This window comes from Balaenoptera acutorostrata, chromosome 15 (assembly GCF_949987535.1).
Source record: "Balaenoptera acutorostrata chromosome 15, mBalAcu1.1, whole genome shotgun sequence".
NCBI classification, from domain to species: domain Eukaryota; kingdom Metazoa; phylum Chordata; class Mammalia; order Artiodactyla; family Balaenopteridae; genus Balaenoptera; species Balaenoptera acutorostrata.
In genome coordinates this window covers 76,599,391-76,616,214 of record NC_080078.1, presented here as the reverse complement: position 1 = coordinate 76,616,214, position 16,824 = coordinate 76,599,391, and the positions used below count along the sequence as shown (strand labels likewise).

General features: G+C 48.4%; 1 protein-coding gene across 4 annotated transcripts in view; it reads left to right on the top strand.

The window, feature by feature from the left end:
- SULF2 (sulfatase 2) overlaps positions 1-16,824 on the top strand; it is a 144,855-nt gene that overhangs the window by 126,742 nt on the left and 1,289 nt on the right. For 3 of the 4 annotated variants that reach the window (XM_007185341.3, XM_057528754.1, XM_057528753.1), the window contains exons 12-20: positions 11,162-11,378; positions 11,504-11,600; positions 12,063-12,157; positions 13,097-13,156; positions 13,541-13,710; positions 13,922-14,064; positions 15,141-15,264; positions 15,959-15,992; positions 16,234-16,287. In XM_007185341.3, the coding sequence (XP_007185403.2) occupies positions 11,162-11,378; positions 11,504-11,600; positions 12,063-12,157; positions 13,097-13,156; positions 13,541-13,710; positions 13,922-14,064; positions 15,141-15,264; positions 15,959-15,992; positions 16,234-16,287 (994 nt within the window). The remainder of the gene's footprint in view (positions 1-11,161; positions 11,379-11,503; positions 11,601-12,062; positions 12,158-13,096; positions 13,157-13,540; positions 13,711-13,921; positions 14,065-15,140; positions 15,265-15,958; positions 15,993-16,233; positions 16,288-16,824) is intronic. The other variant, XM_057528756.1, reaches the window with a different exon arrangement.

Below are 16,824 nucleotides of genomic sequence, written 5' to 3'. Positions count from 1 at the left end.
GGCAGGCCTGGGTCAGACCTAAAATGGAAGGAGGAGCGGGGACTGTGGCCAAACAGGAAACACTCTGCCCCGTCGGAAGAGGCAGCACATCAGCTCCTGCCCCGCCGTCCACGCTGCCGGTGGGCCCGGTGTAGGCGGCGCATCTCCCGTTTTCTCTTCAGAAGCTGGAAATCTGTGCTCCTCCGTGACCACCCTCCCCCAACCCCATTTTTCTGAAGTGTTAGCAACTTGATCAATTTTGTCTTTTCATATACAGAAGATACAAGAGATCTGGGCTCTGACTTGAGCCTGTGTTGAGAGGGGGAAATTTACCCCCTGCCCCTCTCGAGTTCTCTTGGCCGGTCAGATAATTAACTTGACACAAGACAGATGAACAGGGGAAAAAAATTAATTCATACACAGAGGTCTCATAGAAATGGGACCCCAGAGCGACCAAAGCAGGTTGTTTACACATCATTTTTAGACAAGGAAACAATTATTTGTGAAGATTTAAGAACAAAGGGGCTGGTACTTGGGGCAGCAGACTAGTGAAGGAGTAAAGTTAGTTTATACAGCTTTCTTAGCCTTGAATTCCCTGACTCTGGTGATAAGCATGCTTTCTCTTCTCCTGGTATAGGGAAGGGACCTTCACATGGGAGATTTATTTCCCACTTTTAGGTGGGAAAGAGGAGGGTCAGTGTTTTTTTATGTTTTCTTTGGCCACCAGCTGTTTCTTAAGTAACTTTAACTCAAAAGAACCAATATGCCATTGTGGCGTATCTTGGGGTGACCTGCTCTGAGCCCCAACCGTTCCCTCCTCTAAAACTGACCAGGAAGTTTCACATTTTAAAAGGAGGGTTGGTGGCCATGGAGAGAGAAATCAGGTTAGGAGCTGAGTGCTAAGAGCTCTGCGAAGGGAGAAAAGAACAGAGATTAGAATGAGGATGAACAAACAAAAGAACAAACCGAAGCCCCTTCTCCACCCCCATTAAACCAGTCCCCAGTCCTAGGTGTAGGTCAGTCCAATAACATGGCCGCGCTTCCCTCCACTGATAGAAAGAGTTAACCTCTTTTACTAGAGGTAAGGTGGACACTCCTTGTCCCGTTCGGGTTACACAGGAGCAGTGTTTTCACCAGTGGTGCACAGGCTCCTTGCTGAGCTCCTTTAAAGCTCGGTTCTGTCACTGAGCCAAGGAAGTCCAGATTTCTGGTCCACCCATATATATAGTGTGGTATTGGGCAGCTTAATCAGGGGAGCAGCTGTAATACCCCAAGTTGTACAAGGGTGGCTGGTGAGCCACCCAGGACACTTGGTGAGTTGGCAGATGTTTATACTAAAAAGGGTAGTGCCAGGGTCACCTCCAGTCTCCATGAGAGGTTTGAAGATGCCACCTGTGGAATCAAACCCCTGAGTCTGACTGCAGTACTGTCCTGGCCTGTCACCCAGGAAAGGTCCAGTGTTTGTTTTCAACGCAAAGGGAAATTTTTCACCTATTGTTTTTAGCCTGGGCGAGGGACAGCCCTTGAGCTTCTATAGAGGTTTTCCGGGGCCCCGATAACCCCCCAGAAGAAGAGACAGAGCGATGTTTTTCGGTCTTGGAGACCATTCCCTGTCATTGAACCATCTTCTGTATCGAGTCCACGGTGCGCACATTGGCAGGAACGCAGACCAGCTCAGGGGCACTTGTACCGTCTAGATGTTGACACAACCAACAGTCAGATTGATTGATTGACGTGGCCAGGCATTGGTAAACCAGCACAACGGGGTGTTTGGTTTATGCCTGACCTGTTGACAAAGTAAGGGTTACTAAGCAACACACAGGTTGAAAAGGAGCCCATAGTGGAGACTTTTAGAGGGGAAGTAGGCTAGATAGACAAGCACTCTCCGTTCAGCCTCCTGATAATGATAATGAATGCGGGAAAGTGGTCATTAGTAAGAGAAGGTGACTGTTTGTTTAGCGTGTGAATATGTAGGGAGTCTTAAAGGGGGGGGGGAATAGGTAAAAACAAAGTTTTTTAAATTTATTTTATTGAAGTATAATTGATTTACAATGTGTTAATTTCTGCTGTACAGGAAAGTGATTCAGTTACACACACACACACATATATATATATATGCATGTTTTTTCATACTCTTTTCCATTATGGTTTATCTCAGGATATTGAATATAGTTCCCTGTGTTATACAGTAGGACCTTGTTGTTTATCCATTCTGTATATAACAGTTTGCATCTACCAACCCCAAACTCCCAATCCTTGCCTCCCCCACCCCCTCTCCCCCTTGGCAACCACGAGTCTGTCCTCCATGTCTATGAGTCTGTTTCTGTTTCATAGATATGTTCATTTGTGTCGTGTTTTAGATTCCGCGTATAAGTGATATCATATGGTATTTGTCTCTTTCTGACTTACTTCGCTTAGTATGACAATCTCTCTCTAGGTCCATCCATGTTGCTGCAAATGGCATTATTTCATTCTTTTTTATGGCTGAGTAATATTCCATTGTATATATGTACCACAGTTTCTTTATCCATTCATCTGTCCATGGACATTAAGGTTGCTTCCATGTCTTAGCTATTGTAAATAGTGCTGGTGTACGTAGGGGTGCATGTATGTTTTCGAATTAGAGTTTTCCGCAGATATACACCCAGGAGTGGGATTGCAGGCGAAGTTTCTTGATCCGTGATCTTGGGAAAAGCTATCATGATGCCAGCTGCTTCCAGGCCTGGGAAGTGGCCCTGGAAATCCTTACTCTGAGGTCACCTGTGGGGACTGTCTCCCAGCTGTCTTGAGAGCGATGGTCTAGGCCAATTTGGCATGGCTTGCATGAACCCAAGAGGATTTTCCCTTTATTTTGGTGGTAACATAGGGAGTGTAGGTAGGTAGCAGTACCTCATAATGTCCTTCCCAGAGAGGTGACAATGCATGTTTTCTTCTAAAGTCCTTGATGTAAACCTGGTCTGGTCAAAAGGGATGTCAGGGTGTCAGGGAGGCCACGCCCCTTTTCCCTCTTGGCAATAAGCTTCAGGTACACTAGTCAGTTCTTGTAGGCAGCTGGTCAGAGCATCACATTATTCACTTATGTTCCCACAATGTCCACTTAATCCAGAAATAGAAAGTTTAGAGATGCCAGTAGGCATGGGTTATCCAAGCACTATTTCAGAAGAGGTTAATCCATGTCTCCTATGGGAGTATTCCTGATCCTTATACAGGCCAAGGGCAAAGCTTCTGACCATTTAAGCCCAGTTACTTGCCAGAGCTTTTCCTAAAGTCCTTTTATATCTAGATTTTTATGTTCCACTTGCCCTGATGGTGGAGTTGTCGTACAGAGTATGGAATTTTAATGAGTACCCCAGAGTTTTTGCAAGCAGATGGCTTATCTCTGCTATAAAATGAGTTCCTTTGTCTGATTCAATCCATAAAGGAATGTCAAAATTAGGAATAACCTCAGTTATTAATTTCATTACCACTGTGTGGCATCACCACATCTAGTCGGATGGCATTCAGTCCCTCCACTAACCATGTAAAAGATAACCAAATAGCAAGAATAGCCTAAAGCTGGGGGCGAATCTATAAGATCTGTTTGGAGTGCCACAAAGGGCAGTGTGGGCCTGGTAAGACTTCCTAGGGCACACCGATTTCTCCCAGAAGTTAGGTGCAATTCACTAGTAGTGCACTGGGAAATAATTTGGTCAGAAATTCCATGGCTGCCAGGGCAAAACCACTCTCCTGTCTGCACAGTACATCTCATTTGATGGGAGGTAAGCTCAAGCCACAAGGTCAAAGGAAAAGGAGCTACCTGAAGTACATGTGGCCCAATGTCTAATTTATCTGATCATTGTTTGGTACCTTTTTTGTGTCCATTTGTCCTTTTTAGATTGTGGGGCATTTGCCTGATCGTTAATATCAGTCAGGGATAAAGGCAGGTTTAAAAATTGGGTGGAGGAAGGATAAAGAGGGCATTTTGAGCTGCAATTTTAGCAGCTCTTTCCACCCCATCATCTCCTAAAGATAAAGCATCAGTCTCCTGAGCAGTGAACAACAGCAGCGTTAGAAGCGAGGTGACTAGCTTATAACAGGGCAGCAATTATATACCCGTCAGCACTAGGAGAACCTGCAGAAGTCAGGAATCCACGGGATCTCCAAATCGTACCAACACCATGGCAGACTCCAAAAGCATCTTTGGAGTCTGTGTAAACGGTGGCAGTTTCCCCTTTGCTCGTGTGCGTGCTCCGGGAAGAGCGATGCGTTCAGCCGCGTGGGCTGGTCTCACAGTGGGCACAGAATATGCGTCACGTGGTTCACGTGGGGAACCACGGCATAACCAGTTATTATGTTTCCCTGGAAACTTCGTTTACTGGAGCCGTCACAAAATCGAAGTAAGTCTGGGTTGTCTAAAGGGATGTCTGAGAGAGCATCTCGTGGCTTTGGGACCGTTCCTGTAGTTGCGAGGCACTCGTGTGGCGTGGAGCGGGGCTCTCCACCATCAGGGAGGGGGGTAAAGGAGCCAGATTTAGAGTTTTAATGATGGACGGTGATGGGTAGGTTAAGAGCCTGCTCACAGGTGGTCTCTCGCCACGCAGAGAAGTGCTGCATCCTGTGAACTTGTAACATAGCAGACACAGCGTGGGAAACAGAGGTGACTGGGGGAGCCTATGGTTAGAGCACTGGCTTTGTAGTCAGCATGGCCACGTACATAAGGGGGGCGTACCTGGTGCTGTAGAGTCTAACTGACATGAGAAATACGCTGTAGGACTTAACTGAGGCAAAAGGCTGTCCTAGAATGCCAGCAGTAATCCCATCATTTTCATGGCCGTGTAGATGAAAAGGTTTATCACGATCAGGTAAGCCAAGAACCAGAGGTGTGGACAGAACTAATGTAAGGCTTCGTAGGGGAGCAGAATTTGCTACCCTAAAATACATCTCTTTGGCATATTATCTTGAGCTGGTTATTTTCTAGGAAACAGCAGACACAGGGGAAACTGAAAACCTAGTGGGAGTTGCCCTTTTGCAAGAAACACTGATGTCTGTAAGGGAAATCTCCATTTGTAACGCTGTCTCCCTCTCTGTCCCTGGAAGAGGAGGTTGACCAAATCTCTGGAAACTCTTCTCCGCGGAGAGGGCCAGGGCTTAAATCTGTGTCACAGTCACCCTTGTTTACTGTGCTTTTCCTGGTTGCCTTCCCTGACTGGATCTCCCACCCTCTACATCCTCTTTCGTCTTTGGCTGAGGGTGTGTTTCAGGTGAGGGCTTCCAGGTTTTTCTGGGTTTCTCCCATGGATACGTTATTAAACTTTTTTTGATTTTCTCCTGTTAACCTGTCTCAAGTCAACTTAATTCTTAGACCAGCCAGAAGAACCTAGAAGGGTAGAAGGAAAACTTCTCCCCAACGGCTATGCCAGTCCTTGTTACCCGTCTCCCTTGAGAGGTAAATGCAGAGAAGGTGTGCGTCAGGTGCATGGGATTGAAGAGGAATCTGAGCAGAGCTCAGTTACCTTAACCAGGCTGGGTCAGCAGGAGTCGAAGTGAGGGTAACAGCTGGGTTAGGGACCACAGGGTGCCCGGGAATTACAAGAGTTTATGGCTCTTAGGGCTTGTGCAAATCGAGAGATTTGATTCCCATCTGGGCCAAATTTACCTTCTTTCATTACAAATTTACCTACTTTCATTTGGAGTGTGACAGGGTGAGGAAGTAAAAACAAGCACACCCAGCTCTACGAGAGTCTATCATAGGGTTAATTCCTCGCTTTGTATCTCTTTGCAGAGAAGGGACCTGTTTATTTTTCTTCCAGGTCATGCATACAGGCTCAGCACTTAGTAGCAATCCAACTTCATTGGCATGTGTGGCCCAGGGACTAATTGGGACATCTGTTAAAGACTCACCCTCTTCAGAGGAATTTAAATCAGGACGAGTTTCTAATAAGGAAAGTAGGAGATTTGGGGCTTGGTCTGAGGGCAAGGAAATAAAAACGCCCTTCTCATTACATTGTAGAGTAGCGTTAAATTTACGTAACAAATCTCTATCAAGAAGGTTTGCTGGTGAGAAGTTGGAAATTAGATATGATGGGTGTTAAGAGGCCCTAAAAGATATTAGGGTGGGCTGAGATGTGGGTAATGTAGTAGGTTGTCCAGAGACTGACTGCTTGGATAGAATCAGCAGTGACAGGTTGAGATAAATCCTCTGAGCGATGGTAGAGAAAGGCACACTGGTGTCAATTAAGAAATCCAGTTCCCGATCCTCTATTTTAAGTAGCCTCTGGGGTGCAACTGAGGATTGGCTGACCCCGTCATTTGAGAAGGAATTGTCCCTCAGAAGGAGAAGAATGAACTTTCTGGGCATGCTGGGGCCTAGGGGGATTGTTTCTTAAACTTTCCTTTCTCTTGAGTGTAGGACAAATTTCTCTTCCATTGTCCTGATTTCTTATAATATCTGCAATTGTCTAGAGGCAAACAGGAAGAGCTCTGAGTGAGCCTGGAGTTACTCTCAGAGTCATGCTTCTGTTTTCTATTCTTTTTTTTATTGAAGTATAATTTACAATGTTGTGTTAGCGTCTGGTGTACAGCATAGTGATTCAGTTTTATACATATATTCTATTTAGTTCCCTGTGCTATATAGTAAGACCTTGTTATTTATCTGTTTTATATATAGCAGTGTGTATCTGCTAATCCCAAACTCCTAATTTATCCCTCCCCCACCCCCTTTCCCCTTTGGTAACTGTAAGTTTGTTTTCTATGTTTGTGAGTCTGTTTTGTAAATAAGTTCATTTGTGTCATATTTTAGATTCCACATATAAGTGATATCATGTGGCATTTGTCTTTGTCTGACTTACTTCACTTAGTATGATAATCTCTAGGTCCATCCATGTTGCTGCAAATGGCATTATTTCATTCTTTTTATGGGTGAATATTATTCCATTGTATATATATATACCACATCTTCTTTATCCATTCCTCTGCCAGTGGACATTTACGTTGCTTCCATGTCTTGGCTATTGTAAATAGTGCTGCTATGAACATAGGTGTGCTTGTATCTTCTCGAATTATAGCTTTGTCTGGGTATATGCCCAGGAGTGAGATAACTGAATCATATGGCAACTCTATTTTTAGTTTTTTAAGGAACCTCCATAATGTTTTCCGTAGTGGCTGCACCAATTTACATTCCCACCAACGGTGTAGGAGGGCTCCCTTTTCTCCACACCCTCTCCAGCATTTGTTATTTGCAGACTTTTTTTTTTTTTTAAACTACACTTGCCATTCATCTTCTTTTTAATTTTATTTATTTATTTTATTTATGGCTGTGTTGGGTCTTCGTTTCTGTGCGAGGGCTTTCTCTAGTTGCGGCAAGCGGGGACCACTCTTCATCGCAGTGCACGGGCCTCTCACCATCGCGGCCTCTCTTGTTGCGGAGCACAGGTTCCAGACGTGCAGGCTCAGTAATTGTGGCTCACGGGCCCAGTTGCTCCGCGGCACGCGGGATCCTCCCAGACCAGGGCTCGAATCCGTGTCCCCTGCATTGGCAGGCAGACCCTCAACCACTGCGCCACCAGGGAAGCCCAATTTGCAGACTTTTTAATGATGGCCATTCTGACTGGTGTGAGGTGGTACTCATTGTAGTTCTGATTTGCAGTTCTCTAATAATTAGTGATATTGAGCATCCTTTCATGTGCCTATTGGCCATCTGTATGTTTTCTTTGGAGAAATGTCTATTTAGGTCTTCTGCCCATTTTTCGATCAGGTTGTTTGGTTTTTTGTTACTGAGTTGTATGAGTTGTTTGTATATCTTGGAAATTAATCCCTTGTCAGTAGGATCGTTTGCAAATATTTTCTCCCAGTCCTTAGGTTGTCTTTTTGTTTTCTTTGTGGTTTCCTTTGCTGTGCAAAAGCTTATACATTTGATTAGGTCCCATTTGTTTATTTTTGCTTTCATTTCTATTGCCTTGGGAGACTGACCTAAGACAACCTTGGTACGATTTGTCAGAGAATGTTTTGCCTGTGTTCTCTTCTAGGAGTTTTATGGTATCATGTCTTATATTTAAGTCTTAATTAAGCCATTTCGAATTTATTTTTGTGTATGGTGAGAGGGTGTTGATTTACAAGCAGCTGTCCAGCTTTCCCAACACCACTTGCTAAAGAGACTGTCTTTTCTCCATTGTATACTCTTGCCTCCTTTGTCGAAGATTCATTGACCATAGGTGTGATGCTTTTGTTTTCCTGAAGGTTCAAATTGCAAAGCAAGAATTGTCGCTTTTAATTCTTTTTTCTGCATTCCTGGAAAGTATTTTCGAAGAATCGAGCTCCCGCCTCCATTATTACAATTAGCGGTGGCCTAGACCAACCAACCACATTATTGTGAATTTGCTTTCTGATATCAGGGAGACAATTTCCCATTAGAGCAGATATGAAGAGATTCCTGTGCACTGGGGCTTCCAAGTTAAAGGCAGTGTGCCTTTGAAAAGTTTGCATGAAATGTTCAAAAAGGCTTTGGGATGCTTTCCTCCCGAGTACAGAATTCAACCTTAAACTAATTAACTTCAGGGGGAAAAGCCTCAAATATCGCTCCTGTCAAATCTTGACTGTCAGCCTCCAGCTGAGCCTCTTCCTGGTCATTTGCAGGCCTAGGAGAGGTTCCCGCATTCAGGGGGTAAGAGGTGGAGTCAGAGTGTTTTTTAAGATCATTTTTTTCCCCACCAGCTGTGTTTCAAAGAACTTTAATTCAAAATAATCAATATGCCATTGTGGCATCTTGGGGTGGCCTGCTCTGAGCCCCAACACCTGCACGCCCCTCAGTTCTCCATAGGTGACTTAGAGCTTAGAGAAAAACACCTCTCAGCCCCACCTCACTGCCCACCCTGTGGAGAGCATCCAGCTCACTGCTGGGGAAATAGACTCGGAGAAGATCGGTGACCTCCCCAAGCCCCCCTCCCTGTTCTGTCTGGGAGAATGTGCTGCTTGGCTCTTTTTTCCCCAGTTCAAATTAATAGGTTTTTTGATCTTGTTTTGTGGGGTTTTACTGCAGTATAATTAACATATTACATTAGTTTCAGGTGTACAACATTGTGATTCGATATTTGTATATATTGCAAAATGATCACGCCAACGAGTCCACTTAACATAGTTACAAAAAATTTTTTTCTGGTGAGAACTATTAAGACCTATTCTCTCAGCAACTTTCAAATATGCAACACAGTATTATTATCAACTATAGCCACCATGCTGTACATTACATCCCCAGGACTGACTGACTCTATGACTGGAAGTTTGTACCTTTTGACCCCGTTTGCCCATTTTGCCCACCATTCCTACCCCCCACCCCCCCCCATTTGGCAACCACTAATCTGTTCTCTATGAGCTTGGTTGGTTGGTTGGTTTTAGATTCCACAGATAAGTGAGATCATATGCTATTAGTCGTTCTCTGACTTATTTTTTTTAGCATAATCCCCTCAAGGTCCACCTCTGTTGTCACAAACAGTGAGATTTCCTTCTATTTGATGGCTGAGTAATACTCCAGTGTGTGTGTGTATGTGCCACATCTTCTGTATCCGTTCATCCATCAGTGGACACTTAGGTTATTTCCGTATCTTGGCTATTGTAAATAATGCAGTGAACATGGGGGTGCAGATGTCTCTGAGTTAGTGTTTTTGTTTTCTTCAGATAAATATCCAGAAGTGGAATTGCTGGATCATAGGGTGTTCTATCTTTAATTTTTTGAGGAACTTCCATACTGTTTTCCAAAGTGGCTGCAACAATTTACATTCCCACCAACAGTGCACAATTGCTCCCTTTTCTCCACATCCTCGCCAGCATTTGTTATTTTGTATTTTTTTGATAATAGCCATTCTGACGGGTGTGAGATGGTATCTCAGTGGTTTTGATTTGCATTTCCCTGATGATTAGTGATGTGGAGCAGCTTTTCATGTACCTGTTGGCCATCTGTATGTCTTCTTTGGAAAAATGTCTGTTCCGATCCTCTGCCTGTTTTTCAATCGATTGTTTAGGGGTTTTGCTATTGAATTATATGAGTCTTTATATTTTGGATATTAATGGCTTATCAGTTTTTATCATAAATGGATGTTGAATTTCGTAAAATGCTTTTTTCTGCATATATTGAGATGACCATATGATTTTTATCCTTCATTTGTTAATGTGGTATATCCCATTGATTTGCAGATGGTAAACCATCCTTGCATCCCTGGAATAAATCCCACTTGATCATGGTATATGATCCTTTTAATGTATTGTTCTATTTGGTTTGCTAATATTTTGTTGAGGATTTTTGCATCTATGTTCATCAGAGATAACTAGCCTGTACTTTTCTTGTGGCATCCTTGTGTGGTTTTGGTATCAGAGTAATACTGGCCTCGTAAAAATAAGTTTGGAAGTGTTCCCTCCTTTTCTATTTTTGGAAGCATTTGAGAAGGATTGGTATTGATTATTCTTTAAATGTTTGGTGGAATTCACCAGTGAAGCTGTCTGGTCCTAGACTTTTTGTTTGTTGGAAGGTTTCTGATTACTGATTCAATCTCCTTAATTATATCCAATTTTTTCCTTTTTTTTTAAATTGACATGAACGTCACATAACAAAATTACCGTTTTTACAATTTTATAAATATACAATTCAGAAGCATTTAGTCCATTTACAATGTACTGCAACCATCCCGTCTAGTTCTAAAACATTTTCGTCACCCCAAAAGGAAATCCATCACCCTTCTCCCCCATCCCATGGCAACCACTAGTTTGCTTTCTGTCTCTACGTCTTTACCTATCCTGTATATCATATAACTAGAATCATACAATGTGTGCCTTCTGTATCTGACTCCCTTCACACGTTAGTGTTTCTGATAGCCGTCTGCATTGTTGCTTCAGTTCTCCGTGTCCGAATCCGCCATCGTGTGGATGTCCCCGTTTACCTATGCACAGCTCCTCCTTGAGATTCTCTCAGGCCAATTCCTTCTTAGCTCTGGGACTTCAGTTTCCCCAAGTGAATCACCTTGAGGTCCTTTCCACTGGGGTCCAGGGCCCACTTTCCCGGTAGGTAGGTTTCCTGAGCCCCCCAGTCTCGGGCAGCACTGAGGCCCTGGCTTGGGAGCACAGCCCTGTCTGGATCAAGAGTCTGCTGCCCAGGGAGCCTGGCCAGCCTGCCCAGCCTGCCCAGCCTCCCAGCCCAGCCACCCCTCTGACCCCACAGAGTACAAGGCCAGCTACGTCCAGAATCGCTCCATCCGCTCAGTGGCCGTCGAGGGGCACCACGTTGGCCTGGACGACTGGTCCCAGGCCCGCAACCTCACCAAGCGGCACTGGCCAGGCGCCCCTGAGGACCAAGACAACAGGGACGGCGGGGACTTCAGTGGCACCGGGGGCCTTCCGGACTACTCAGCCCCCAACCCCATTAAAGTCACACATCGGTGAGAGCCTAGGGTGGGGGTCGGGGGGGGGGCTGGACCTTGGCAGGGGCGCCCACACCTCTCGGGCCCCTGCCTGGGCCCCCTCAATGCCCCGAGGGCCCCACATGACCCCTTCTCTCGAACAGGTGCTACATCCTGGAGAATGACACGGTCCAGTGCGACCTGGACCTGTACAAGTCCCTTCAGGCCTGGAAGGACCACAAGCTGCACATTGACCACGAGGTGACGGGAGTCTGGGCCGGGAGGGTTCTCACCACCCCGAGCTCGGTGGAGCCACCAGCCACAGCCGGAGGCAGGGAAGCCTAGGCCCAGGGGAGGGAGGCCCCGCGGAATCCTTCACCAGGGCCCGCAGTGTTGGTCCTGGCCTCAGACAGACAGCTCCTGCCGGACTGGGGTGGGGGGAACAGCACAGCCACGTCGTACCCCTTTGTGATCTACAAGATGCTCACACCACACTCAGCCCAACAGGCCTCGGGGGAGACCTTGAAGTCCCCCATGGGCTCAGCTGGTTCTCGGGCAGGACAAGACAGGAGAATGACCCACAGTTCCTTCAGCAGGTGGAACCAAGGACCCCCCTCTCAGCACCCACAGACGCGCACAGTGGCTGGGAGGCCCCGCCAGGCCAGCCCTGCTGACCCAGCGCCCCCAGAGGCTCACGGCCTCCTCTCCTGCCCCCTCCCTCAGATCGAGACCCTGCAGAACAAAATTAAGAACCTGAGGGAAGTCCGAGGTCACCTGAAGAAAAAGCGGCCAGAAGAATGTGACTGTCACAAAATCAGGTGAGGAGGTAGCAGAAAGCCCCTGGGAAGGCCCCAAGTGCTCTTGCGGGATCACTTCTAGGGATATAGCATCCCCTCCTCTGTGACTCCTTTCATTATTTTTATATCCCTGTCTCCTTGCTTAGGGTAAACATAATTAGTAATAATTCACATCCCCGTTGTCAGCCACTGGGCAGAAAGCACCGCCCCTCGGGTACCAGCCAGATGCCCAGATTCATGCAGTGCTGACAGGCAGGCCCTTGACTGTGGAGCCGGTTCCCAGGAGGGAAAAGTGCCTCTGCTGACTGCCCTTCTGGGAACAGCCCACGTGGCCCAAGGCCCACGTTACCAGCTCAGGGAACCCCCAGCCCAAGGGTCTGAACTCAGGAGCAGCGCCGTCCAACAGAACCTCTCTGGTGATGGAAGCAGCTGTATCTGTGCTGCCCCATATGGTGGCCACCAACCAACCACACGTGGCTATTGAGCTCTGAACTGCGGCCACTGGAGCTGAGGAACCGAATTGGTAGTTTAATTAAAATTGAAATAGCCACATGTGGTTAGTGGCTACTGTAGTCACTGCTGCCTTTCCAGAAAAGGCTTACAAAATATGGGTTCCCCCAGGGCTGGCCCTGACTAAGCGTGAGGTGGGCGGGGGCGGGGGGGCAACCCGCCTGGAGATGCTGAGGCTAAAGCCATGCAGAGCCAGGCCCAGCCTCCAGACTTGGCTAACTCGCCTCTACCCCGACCTTCTATGTGTGGCTGAGGCCTTCAGCGGGGGGCTCCCAGGTCACGTATGGAGGAGGGAGCTGGGCAGGCAGGGGGCTGCCACGCAGGGCTAGTACCTCCCCAGCCCCGCCCCAGGAGGAGAAACAGGGATCCCAGAGAAGCGCAGTTCGCAGCCATCCCACGGTGTGGCGCTGTGCACAGGGTCTGAAAGCCAGGCTGGGGGGTCTGTTTCAGTTACCACGCCCAGCACAAAGGCCGCCTCAAGCACAAAGGCTCCAGTCTGCATCCGTTCAGGTAAGGGCAGAGGCGGCCCTCCCTTAAGCCAAAACAAACAAGGACAAGCTAAGTCCTGGCCTTTCCCAGGGAGGCGCAGCAATCCCTGCAGAGGCCCGACTGCCAGTTCAACAACGAGCAGGGGTCCGGGTGCCCCTCTGTGGCCGGAGTGGGTTACTGCAGGGCAGGGCACAGGCCCCAGGGACGGGTGTGAGCAGGAGGCCCGGCACGCCCTAACCCTGTGCTGCCTCGGGAGCTAACGTCGGATGACAGGAGCCAAGGACCTGGGCAAGGGGCCTTCCCTTTGGGAACCCTCCAGGGCCACGACCCTGGCTCCCTGGGCAGGAAGAGGCTCCAGGGCGGGGCCGGGGCAGGTGTGAGGGGTGCGGCCCTGTGTGCCCCTAGGAAGGGCTTGCAGGAGAAGGACAAGGTGTGGCTGCTGCGGGAGCAGAAGCGCAAGAAGAAACTCCGCAAGCTGCTCAGGCGCCTGCGGAACAACGACACGTGCAGCATGCCCGGCCTCACGTGCTTCACCCACGACAACCAGCACTGGCAGACGGCGCCCCTCTGGACGCGTGAGCCAGCCGGGCCCAGGGCGGGGGCTCCTCCCGGGGGTCCCAGCGCCCCCCAGCTTGTGAGCGCTTCCTGGCCAGACCCTGAGGGTCTTTCGGGAACAGGTCCCCCAGCAACCTCAGGGGTCAAGTGCTCCGGCAGGAAGGGCAGGAAGGGGCTGGGGGCTGGCAGCCAGGGCCTCCTCGGCTCAGGGCGTGCTCTCTTCCCTGGCAGTGGGGCCCTTCTGCGCCTGCACCAGCGCCAACAACAACACGTACTGGTGCATGAGGACCATCAATGAGACCCACAACTTCCTCTTCTGTGAATTTGCAACCGGCTTCCTGGAGTACTTTGATCTCAACACAGACCCCTACCAGGTACGGGCAACACAGGCTGGAGAAATGGGGCCCCTGCCAGGTAGGCCCCCCCCCCACCCCGAGGAAGTGATAACCGGTTTTTCAAGTCCCACTGAGTCCCTAAGACAGCAGAAGTGAGCTGAAGCCACCAGGAAGGCTGGGACTCTGTATGCCATCCGCCCTTCCTGCCTCCGTCTTCCTGCGTCCGGGTACAGCCTCTTCCCTTCAACTTACGCACCTGCCACGGTTCCAGCAGGCTTTGTGGGATCTTGGGAAGACGCCTAGAACTTTGGAGGCTCAGGGGTCCTTAGGGTCAGGCCAAACCCTACAGATGATAGGCCGGTAACTAACACTCAGGCAGCCCTTACTCCGCGCTTCCCCTATATTAACCCAACTGAACACATGCGGGACTGAAGCGGCCACGGAGCCTGGTGACTGGAACATGCGTGTCCCTTCTGAAACAGATGGTCACGACCCAGCTTCAGCGCTAGAGCTGCTCAGTAGCATGGCCTTGGCATTGCCCAGTCTTCCATGTTTCAAGAAAAGTCTGAAAGTAATCTTTTACACGATTTGTAAGTGCAAGCAACTCGATTGTCTTGTTTCGCTCTAATTACCATACTGGCCACCAGTCTTTCTCCTTTGATAGGTCATCCCTGTATTTTACAAAAGGGGGTGACAGAGCTGGTAGGTTAGTGGGTCACCAGCGATTCCCAGACCAGGTAAGGACAAGGTCACTCACCCAGCCCTTCGCCAGATGGCTGCTTTTCCATCAAGAGGACCTGAGGGGCTGTGAAGGAAGGCTGCTTAAAAATACAGGGCTGGGAAGGGCTTCTTTCCAAGCTTGGTAAATTTCCTGACCAGTGGCTCCAGGAGTTCAATGTGACGTACACAGAGGTGGTTTTTATTTGGAGATTTCATGCATGTGGGGCTAGAGGCAAAAGGTAGTTCTAACTGTTCCAAACCCCAGCTCTTGTGGAAGTAGAGGTCACCATCCCTTCACACCCTGTACTCCTGCCTGAAGTCCCCCAGCTGGTAGAAGCGGGCAGGGGGGGGTCCCTGTCTTCACCTTGTTGATAACCTACCTTTTTTCCAACCAGTTGATGAATGCAGTGAACACCCTGGACAGGGACGTCCTCAATCAGCTACACGTGCAGCTCATGGAGCTGAGGAGCTGCAAGGGTTACAAGCAGTGTAACCCCCGGACCCGGAACATGGACCTGGGTGAGCAGGTGCCCCAGCGTGGTGCAGGGTGATCACAGGAGGGGATTGAGGAGGGCCTGTCTGAAGAGCGAACCCAGAATCGCCAGGAGTTGGTGAATTCTCACCAGTAGCTATAACATCACCTTCCTAACATTCACCAACCACGTGCTCCTTTTACGATAAGTGCCATCACTTACCCATCACTATAAGCCCGCCAGGGTGCTAAGTGTTTTACATGCATAAACTGACAGGCCTTCTGACAACCCTCTGAGGTGAATCTGCTTGTCCTCGTTTTATGGATGAGTAACGTGACTGGGTCCAGAGCCCACGCACTTGGTCACACTACCACATCCTCTGGGAAATTTGCTGAGAGCCCACACTCGGGATCTCCCCGCTGCCCTCGGTAGCATACGTGTTCCGTGCCCACGTGTGGCTCTCCCACTGTGACCAAGGTCAGTGCTGAATGACTGCAACAGAAGCCTGAAACCGGTAAGAGGCCACGAGAGTGTAGGCGACCTACCAAGAGTCTTAGGGACAGATCACCTGGTAATTCAGTCCCCTCTGTCTAGGAGCCACTACCAACGTCATGGGTTTGTGACAAAAGACCTGAAGTGTTTTAAAGAAGAAAAAGAGGCAGTTATAAAGTTTGTCCTTGCTTGTGCCACTTTTGCCCTAATTTACCTGTTTCCATGTTGTGCATTTCTCTCTCCTTTAGGCCTGAAAGATGGAGGAAGCTATGAGCAATACAGGTATTGCTTTTGCTTTTAAAGCCTGACAATCGCCCCATATGGTGGCCCATCCTGTAGTCTAACCTCGAGGTTGCACGTGTGAGGTTGGGATGCTACCTTTCTCTGGTCTGCCAGGGGCCTAGCTCACCCACCAGCAATAGGTGTCCACTAAGAGACCTTCTTTGTCTAGTTCTTTGGGGGTCACTTTTTCTTTCTTGGTGATGGTTAACACTCTTTCTCCTTTTGACACTCGAAAACTTAGGCAGTTTCAGCGTCGAAAGTGGCCAGAAATGAAGAGACCTTCTTCCAAATCACTGTGAGTTGAGGAACCAGTTTACCAATAGAGATCTGGCCTGATCCGCTTCGTTTTGCCGAGGCTGTGCTGCATGCGTGCCCTTTCTCACTTATTCCTCTCATCTGTTCCCGTAAGAGGGGAAGCAGTCATGTCAGTCTTTCCCATAAAATAACATACTTGGATACATTTCATGTTCTAGATTAATACTTTGTCTAATACACCGTTGTTCTCCACATCATCATCTGTGCTTGGCAAGCTCAAGGCCTTCCTGAGAGGCTGAGAACCATGTCAGTCGGCTAAGTGCCAGGCGTCTTGAAGGCTGTGGCCGCAGAGGTGCTACCTGGTCCCCAGTGTCAGCGGCAAGGTGGCCTCACTGAATAGCTTCCAAAACATCCGTGCTACGAACTCCAGGGCCAACAGAGGCTGGTAGGGGCCAGGGGGCTGTGGCAACCTGCAGAGGTCACTCTGGTCTAAAGAGAACGGAATGGGATGCAATTTGAATCCTCCGCTTCATCGAGAAAATCCAGAAACGTAGATCTGTGTGAGAATTTGTTAATG